Source organism: Helianthus annuus, chromosome 2 (assembly GCF_002127325.2).
Source record: "Helianthus annuus cultivar XRQ/B chromosome 2, HanXRQr2.0-SUNRISE, whole genome shotgun sequence".
In the NCBI taxonomy this organism is placed as follows: Eukaryota; Viridiplantae; Streptophyta; class Magnoliopsida; order Asterales; family Asteraceae; genus Helianthus; species Helianthus annuus.
In genome coordinates, this window is record NC_035434.2 from 117,470,832 (window position 1) to 117,480,485 (window position 9,654).

The 9,654-nt window shown below is 34.6% G+C and overlaps 1 protein-coding gene across 1 annotated transcript; it reads right to left on the reverse strand.

Annotated features, from left to right (window-relative positions):
- Nucleotides 1-536: 536 nt before the first annotated feature.
- On the reverse strand, nucleotides 537-8,739 carry LOC110919968 (probable rhamnogalacturonate lyase B). The gene is made up of 16 exons (XM_022164217.2): nucleotides 8,661-8,739; nucleotides 8,283-8,348; nucleotides 7,971-8,092; nucleotides 7,809-7,868; nucleotides 5,508-5,627; nucleotides 5,267-5,392; nucleotides 4,612-4,753; nucleotides 4,347-4,517; nucleotides 4,090-4,245; nucleotides 3,594-3,700; nucleotides 3,429-3,519; nucleotides 3,180-3,321; nucleotides 2,929-3,085; nucleotides 2,645-2,764; nucleotides 1,034-1,160; nucleotides 537-871 (listed from the first exon to the last, which is right to left on the reverse strand). The coding sequence occupies exons 2-16, from the start codon at nucleotides 8,322-8,324 to the stop codon at nucleotides 629-631; spliced, it is 1,926 nt and encodes a 641-aa protein (XP_022019909.1). The 5' UTR covers nucleotides 8,325-8,348; nucleotides 8,661-8,739; the 3' UTR covers nucleotides 537-628.
- Nucleotides 8,740-9,654: the final 915 nt, after the last annotated feature.

A 9,654-nucleotide genomic window follows, 5' to 3' on the forward strand; every position in this document is an offset into this window, starting at 1 on the left:
TTGAAATACACTTTAATTCTCTTGTATATTGATTTTACAATGTTTACAGTCAAAGAAAAAACCGGCAGCACCTCGGTATCACTTGGCAAATTCTGTTACAAATGAACTAACCACTAGCCTATTTATAGGACTCATGTTTTGCTTGAAACATACATGACCTGTTCAAGCTAAACCTTCTCAAACTATTATAATCTTCAAACGGAAGCCTTCAAACGATTGGACCTTCAAATGGACTAATCTATTTGGACCTTTCAAACTAAACATTCAAAAGTCAAATTCAAATGAAATTGTCCTTGACGTTTACTGTTGCAATGATGATTGTCATATTATGATGATGTCATCTATTATGATGTCATCATTAGACATGATGACATCATGCTTGATCAGATCCGCAACGCAACCCAGATTCGACATAAGACGAAGACGACAGATGACTGCACCAACAGAAACGGTGTCTCTCAAACCGTCATAACCGTTCAAATATTTTCGTTACACACATATAAGTATAAGTTTAATATCCTAATACATACTTAATACAAATATAATTAAGTTTATATATTCTAATAGAAACATTATTTTATTGAAAAACAACATTCTGAGTTAAACACCATATTGTAAACAATTTAAACTACAGTTCCTGTGTTGGACCTTCTAACCGAATATAATCATACATGATAGCTTGAAATGGACTTTGAGATCGTGTTTGTGTAAAATAAAAGATGTTATCTCCTTCTAAGAGTAGAGAACCCGCAACATCTACATTGTACAACCAATATAGCCCGTGTATCCCATGCCTTGGAATTGCATTATCACGTCCTATAAGTCCGGTTGTAAAGAGAGGACGAGCTTTATTTCGATCATTTATCCGAACCTATAAATATATATTTACCGTCAGTAGACATCGATGATATAAAAAAGTTGCAAAAAGATCGAAAACCCCACGAACTTTACTTATAATTAGATCACTTTCATATCTTTTTATACTTATTTGACCACGTCGATTATGGTTACGCTCGTGGAGGTTCGTATATACCTGTAGTTCCGCTAGAGATGCCCCAGCCAGCGCTATTCGTAGTTTATAAGTTGCACTCGGTTTGACATTTTCTAGCTTGAACTTGATCTGCCATGTTGTTCCTTCATACGAATTATCTTCTTTTTTTCTATCATGTGAAAAGTTTAGTGATATATCATACTTAGTCCATAATGCTAAAAGAATATTAGAGATGTATAAGGTGTTTGTACTAAACTAAATAATCCAAATTAATATATTTTTACACGGTTTAATAAGTGTATAAAGTTTTATTCGTTTTTTATGTACAATAAATGTACATAATTGTGAAAAAAAAAATACAAAAAATAATAAAAATTTACATCGTTATAGCTATAAAATACATTATAAACGCATAAAAAGTAAACCTTGGTTGCAACATAAGTTATCTTTATATTTTTCAGGCTAACCAAATTTTAATTTTTCAACACATTATTAAGTTGGACTTTTTTTCTATAATTATTATGATTATTTTCTGTTTATTCAAATTTATAATTGTTTCTTCACATTAATAACTTATTGAACTTAACTACCAATGAGCAAATATGTATTTTTACTAAGACCATGTGTAGTGGTTTAGCTCAATAATGCACTCACTATGGGGCGTTTTGCGACACGTGGCAGTCCAGTCAGCATGGGGCATTATTGGGGGGTTATTGCAAAAGTGCCGTAGTAGGAATAATGCCCAATCGCCCCTTCCAATCAATAAACAATTATTTTTCTATAGAGAAAAGGATAAAAAAATAAGAAAAGGCCCTTACACTTGGACCACTCCCATTGGCCACATGCAAATTCCATTTGACCACTTCAGCGTTTTTTTTAAAAACGCCGGCATGCAATTTTCTCAAATATAACGCCGGAAAACGCCCGGTGTAATGGGTGGGGGGCGTGTTTTGGCGGTTTTTTTTTTTAAACGCCCCACTACACGTGGTCTAAGAAATTTGCTAATACTAATTGTACATCAATAAATTGTCTGGTAAAATCAAGCTAGATATATTTATTCATGGGATATATCGTATTTTGAAAATACTTGACAACTTTGTAACTAATTCTAACAAGCCCAAACAGTTTTATGGGCCTAGCCTAAACTTTCTGGTTGAGTCAAAGACATTGCAACTTTTTGACAAATAAAGTATTCAGATTTCAGCCTATCAAACTTGTGGTTAAAAGAGAAAGGTCATATAAATTTCTAAGGCCACCGGGGGTGGTAGCGTTGTTTTTCCGTGATGAGATTTTCAACACGTGATGGGCCAAGAATTTCCACCGCCACCATAAACGAAAACGCGTTATAGCACCACGAAATCTGATTTCGTTATTTTCTTCACTGCCGTGATTGTTTTTTTTTTTTTTTTTTTTTTGTGAGGGTAATTGTTGGTTGGGGGCAAATTGTTGGGTGTGGTGGTGAGTGATAACCATTGCCACCAAAAAAGGTTGTGAGTGATGGAAAAATGGTTGATGATATGCGGAACTTGATTGGGTGCTTGTGAGTGATAGAATTCTATCACTAGTGACCACCCCACCCCCTAAGTAACATTTTGATGATTTAAAATCTAGGTTAGTTTTTAAAAGCTGTAGCATCAAATTAAAGGCATGTACCTTGGAACTTGAGCATAAAACCAGTCTTTGCTATAGTCACTCTCTCCAATTGTGTATATCAAGTCTCCTTCAGGGTACAACTCTCCATACCTTTCCCACAAACCATATTGCCTAAATTTGCTGACAAAGGCCCAAAAGAAAAAAATGGAACATGAATAACTCCCAACTAATGCATGATGTGCATACAAGTAAACATAAGGAGAAACTAAAAGAAATATAACTTGGAATTCATGACTTATTCCATGGAAAATGAATCTAATTGAATATGTTATATGAAAACTAACTTTTGAGGTTGATCAATAAAGAGCTTGTTCACGAATAGAGGGTTAGGATCTGGGACGTAAAATTCTGCAGCCGAGCGATCAGGGATCCCTATCTCCCACAGTGTAGGACCATTTCTTGGCGGCTCGTAGACGAGTGTACCAACATTAATATTACAACCTAGTATTTTACAAAGTTGAAGAACAATATCAATTCAAAATAACTCTTAAGGGTCATAAGAACCAATGTTATTTATTATTCTTCCATATTTAACCTGGAGTTACGGTTATAGAACTGTCATTTCGGTAGTCACCAATAAATCCGTAGACCAAAGCATATAAGTTATAGTTCCCGGTTCTAATATTGTTAATAGAAAAAAATCCATTCTCATCTGTCGTAGTCCAAAATTGATAATCCTGCTCGAAAAAAATCGTTAGATCACTATAGAATATACTGATAACATGTTTACCTCGCTTATAAGGTTAAAGAGGTTGATGAATTCTCATATTAACTCAACAATTACCTTGCATTCTCTTTGCCATGATCCAACTTCTCCTAGTGGAGCTAAACCAACATATGCCCCATTGATTGGCATATCATTACTATTTACAAATCTGAAAAGAAAAATTTTGAGATAACTATCTTAAAATGAACTACATCATATACGGTGAGTAAAGTATACGTTTACCTATCACGAACTAGTAATTTTCCGTAAACCATGCCTCTTTGATTTGATTTAGGAAAATCCTCGGATGCCGGAAAACTGTAAGGCCAACCGCTTGTTTCAACCGTCATCTGATTTGAAGCAAATACCGGATAAACATGATTGATAGAACTATATATATATTAAGCGGAAATTCACCAAAATTGACATTTACCTGTCAAATATACAAAATTAATATTGACATGTGGTTTTCCAGCAGTAACATTGACCATTTGTAGGCCACATGGACACTTAGAGCGTGTGTTCCACCGGTCATTTGTAACACCAAAGTATTCCATGTGACACGTTTTTAGGTTTTCCACGTGGCTAATGGAACAAGCACTATTGTGTCCACGTGGTAAGCGAATGGTCGATGTTTATTGCAGAAAAACCAGAAGGCATTGTTTATTGTTGTATCTTTGTCCATTTTGGTAATAAGGAACATTTAACATGTAAGTTTCCCATTCTATGTCACTTGTACCTGTCTTTTTGCATCGTCCCAAAGTGTAAGAGGGTCTTGTCCATCCATCACTGAGTTTAGATATATAAAAACGGGTCCAAAAACCTTCTTCCATGGCTCGCCTTGCCCAAATTTTGGAACTAAATCATCCCCGGCATAGTGTGCACCAACAAAAACCTAGTTGTTTTATTCGTTAGATACATGGAAGCTCAAGATTATCAAACACATTAGCAACATTGATATTATCTAAAGCTAACAACATGGCTGAAGTAACTTACCGCTAGACAAGTGGGCCCAACATGAGAACAAAGATTTTGTTTAAGGGGCCCACCTGTTCGAAACTCATCACTTGGTGTGATTTGCCAAAACCCTATTGAGGGGTCATTTGATATCCATCCATGCACCTTAAGATTTCTATTCTCGCAAGTATACTGGTATTTGTCATCCACCTACACAAATTATAACAAAACATACCTCAATAACAACATTTATTTAGCAAAGATTGTTTACTTATTGTGGTATAGATTAGTCAAGTAACAACACCTCTCCTGTGAACTCAGGTTCAACTGGATTGACCAACAAAACGGCTTCCGGATATGCAAGGGGTTGGCCTCTTTCTGGTTGACGGTCGTCTGGCAATGGCATGTATCTTCTCCTATCATCGGCCACCGCCATATATCGAAACCTATGCGAATGTTACAAACATTAAACACATGATATAACATATGCAACTTCGCTCTCTCTAAACATAGACACATATTATCATTATTGTAGCTCAAAATCCATAACGGAAGATAATACTTGCCAGAAGTACAAACATATTATCATTAGTTCCCCAATTTCGAACACAACTTGTTACCAATTTTACTATCTATTATAGCTCTTATTACTTGATTTATCATTTATTTTTAAGTTTGGTCTTTACTTATTATCCTATATATAGTTTGAATATTAGGATAGTTATTGACGATCGTTATCACGTTATTTATCTTATAATTCGGTTACACCTCCATATTTAAAGAGGTGAATCATATTTGATCAATATATTACAAACTTTATAAAACTACAATTCTTAGAAGCTCTCAACCAACCAACTTCTAAGTTTAGTTCTAATACACCATTTCTCACACATGGAGGCTACATGTAAAACACAAGTATGCTAAAAACAATCGTGTATTATGGAGATGTGACTGCTTACTTGTCTTTTGTGAGCTTGAATGCAACTCTTGTTTCACCAAGACTAAATGCTTGCCATTCTTGTGAACCCATGTGTTCGTAAATGGCGTAAGTGTAGAAACCGGAGCAACCACGAAGCAAAATGAATCTACAAATGAATAAACGAATTAGTTATGTTTAAGAAAGTTTCTAACTTTCTATTCGATTCTGGTATGCTTTGATTTAAAAAAAAAAAAAAAATATGACAAAAAACGCGAATGTACCTTTTGTCTATGTTTAAAGGAACAAATTTTCCTTTTAGAGACGGATCCCATGGCCTAGAAAAGGAAACCTCAACTAGTTCCTCAGTTTCCACAATAACCTTGAAACTTGCTGACTTAATCCTGTTTCAAAAATTAAAAAAATAAAAATAAAAAAAAAAAAAAAAACATTTTCAGTTTACGGACTGGTGTTTATACAATGTTTTTATACTTGAAAATTGTCGACATGATCCTATTATTTTTCATTTTACACAATGTTTTCGTAATCAGACTGATTAGAACAGTTGTCTTAGCGGTTCACTGATTTGGTCGGTTTTAAAAGCCGTATTACCTAATAAATAATTTAAATGTAATTATTTAATGAATGTAAAATAAAATATAACGATACGTTATTTTTGTGCAAGTTAGCATTATATTGAATAAAATATGAAGTGTTAACTAAATAGACAAAATACAGAGTTTAAAGTAACAAATAATTATTTTAGAAAAAAAAAACATATATATTTGGTCCGACCGATAGCCACCCGGTTCAAATGAAAGCGGTTCCAAATACACACAACACAAACCAGTAATGTGCTGGGTTCAGGAAACCCTATTTCATATTGTGTCTCATTACAATTTACAAACTCTATGATTACTATTGGGTTATTGGATTTTATCATCTCAAACTATTGGCTATTGGCCGCTGCCACCCCCAATTATCACTTTGACGTCCGTCACCCCCAACTTAACACTTAGTGTGTTCTGTCACCACATCGTTAACTGGTCACTAACTTTAGATCCCGTTACTATACCTTTGGGGGTGTCATAGGGATCTTAGGAAGGTTTTAGGGATCTTATGACACCCTAAATGTATAGTAACATGATTAAAAGTTAGTGATCAGTTAACGACGTGGTGACAGAACACAATAAGTGTTAAGTTGGGAGTGGCGAACGTCAAAGTGATAGTTAGGGGTGGCAATGGCCAATAGCCAATAGTTAGAGGTGATAAAATCCAATAACCCATTACTATTTGTAGGGGAATTGGCCTGTAATAATCCAAAATAGAGGTCATTGGCCATTGATAGTTTTACCTTCAAATATTCCTCCCACCAGTCTCACATTTCACCTATTTTTCCTACACCGGTCACCCGTTAAAAAAACTTAACGGAGTTATGTTTTTTTCTAAATTACGAACAATTTTTTCACGGATTTTGATCAGAACGACGCTACGAGTCCATTGATGTAAAACTTACCTCGAAACGGTGCTCCAAACGATGAAAACGACGCTTCGATTCGGGTGTTTAAATTTCCAATTTACAAAAATCAAGTCATGTTAAGTACCATTTCGAGGTAAGTTTTACATCAATGGACTTGTATCGTCGCTCTAATCAAAAGCCCTAAAAAATCTGTTTGTAATTTGAAAAAAAGTAGCTTAACTCCGTTAAGTTTTTTTTAACGGGGGACCGGTGTAGGAAAAATAGATGAAATGTGGGACTGGTGGAGGGAATATTCAAAGGTGTGACTGTCAATGACCAATAACCTGTAGTTGGGATTATTAGAGGCTAATTCCCCTTATTTGTACTATATTTTAATACATATAAGGAGGACAAAAATTTAATCTAGAGTAAACTGCCATTTTGGTCCCTGAGATTTGGTTACTTTTGTCACTTTAGTCCAAAACTCAAACCTTTTAAATCTGGGTCCCTGTGGTTTCACTTTTATTGCCATTTTGGTCCAAAAATGAAATCAGGTGATATTTAGTTAATAAAATCTTGTTATTTTGTCCTTTTACTCAGGGGCAAAACGGTTAATATATTTTTATTATAATACATTATTAATTAAATTAATGAAATCAGCTGATATTTGACCATTTTGTCCCTGAGAAAAAGGACAAAATAACATGATTTTATTAGCCAAATAGATTTCATTTTTGGACTAAAATGACAATAAAAGTGAAACCACAGGGACCCAGATTTAAAAGGTTTGAACTAAAGTGCCAAAAGTGATCAAACCAAAAGTGATCAAACCTCAGGGACCAAAATGGCAGTTTACTCTTTAATCTAACATAATTTTAAGAGTTTAAATAATACAACTATTAAAATATATGATACATTTATTTATAACATGTTTTTAACTTTTAAACCAGCTAGCATGATTTTAAACGACCATAATGTTTCTAAAATAAATTAGACTGTTTTTATTTTACTTTAATCCGAGTATGATAGTGTTATAGCTTTTTAATATCAAAATAAATTAACATTTTACGTGATTATCAGTGTTTTTCATCTTAATCAAGATTATCAGTGAATATTGAGAACATACACTTCGAAAACTCCCGTTCTCCCGGACCCATCTAAAGCACTCCAAACAACGTCCCAGTACCTACATTTTTTATTTACAGGAAGGTGAATAAACTAATAATGAATGAATGAATTGCAGATGAAAAACTAAAACATAACTAGCTTGTACAATAGTGAAACTAACCCTCTGTTGGTTTCGTCGTTACGATCCTCAAGCACATTATCAAGTCCGTTGTATCGTATGCCCGTGACCATACCCTCAGGGTTCGATAATGTTACTTGCAGTATACCGTTATCAATCACAACCTGGAAACTTTTTTGTCAAAAATTTATTTGCATGGTACATTTCAATTTATGTTTCATTAGTAGAAGATGGATAAGAAACTTACATGCCTGATCAATATCAGTATAAATATTTTAGAGGTAAAAAATCTCAAATTTCAGGGACGATTTTAGCAATCGTCCGTGAATACAAATAAGAAAGAAGAAAAATTACATGGTGATCTTCAATTTGCAATCGAACACCTATAGGCGCCATTGATCCAAATCCGCTAAACGTCTCCTAGAATACAAATCAACAAGATTGACATCATCTAATATGAATTAGGGGCTGTTTGGTAGCCTCCGAATGGTCATTAAGAGGTTACCTCTTAATGGAACCATTAAGAATTTTACCAATGAGAAGGTAGAAGAATGTGACATGTGATGATTTACCATTCAGATGTTACCTCTTAACCATTCAGACTTGAGGTTACCTCTTATTCATTCAGAGGTTTTAAACCATTAAGAGGTAGCATATGAATGGTTATTAAGAGGCTACCAAACAGCCCCTTAAAGTAACATTTGAAAAATCAAGAATATACCTATATATTACCTTGTTAGATAAAAATGAAATTCAAAATAATAGCAATTGAGCACAAAGATGTATGTGAAGTGAGACGAACGAAATAAATCTTAATTTGTAAAGAGGTTTGTTTGTTTAAATATGTTTAGCTAGACGATTTCTTTATTTGGAGAAAAAGAATGTGGTGCTTTTTGTGGAGAATTGTTATTGGGTTGTAGTGTCTTTACTCTTAGGCGATTGAGTTTGATAAACTTAAAAGCCACCACATGATTTGGTGCATAATCCACGAGTTTTTTAGTCATATTTATTTTTCTTTTTCTAAGGGGTTGTTTGGCAACATCTGAATGGTTAAGTGCTGAACCACTAAGAGATCTGAACCATTAAATGCTGAACCAGTAAGAGGTCTGAACCACTAAGAGCCTGTATAATGTTTAATCGTTCAGAAGCAAATGTCTGACCAATTCAGATTAGAGGTCTTAACCATTCAGACTCTGTATAATGCTTAACCATTCAGAGCCAAATGTCTGAACCATTTAGACATATGCTTGTGAAACAAACAGTCTGAACCATTGAGTGCTGAACCAGTAAGAGGTCTAAACCATTAAGAGTCTCATTAAGAGGTAAACAAACAGCCTCTAAGTTATTAGTTACATATTATCAGATAAGATGTGAAAAAAAACCATCGCATTATATTGGATACTGAGTTGATTTGGACGACAAGATATAGGGGGTTAAACGTCAACTTAATTATTTTAAGGCGAGTTTTCCTCTAATTTTTTTTAACGGCCAATGAATCTTTCAAATGAGTTATTGGCGAAATTCACAACATCGGGATACACTCGTCTCCGACCCGGGGAAAACCCTCACCTAGGGCCGAAGCCCGTGAACACTCGCCCGAAAGCACGATAGTGCGGTGAGGTAAAACCCGTAGTTTAAGGATCGAACTAGCGATCTCCACCTATTCGCCTAGTCTCCCATCATCACCAGGTGCCGCAGAAAATAATGAGGAGGGCAGGAATCGAAC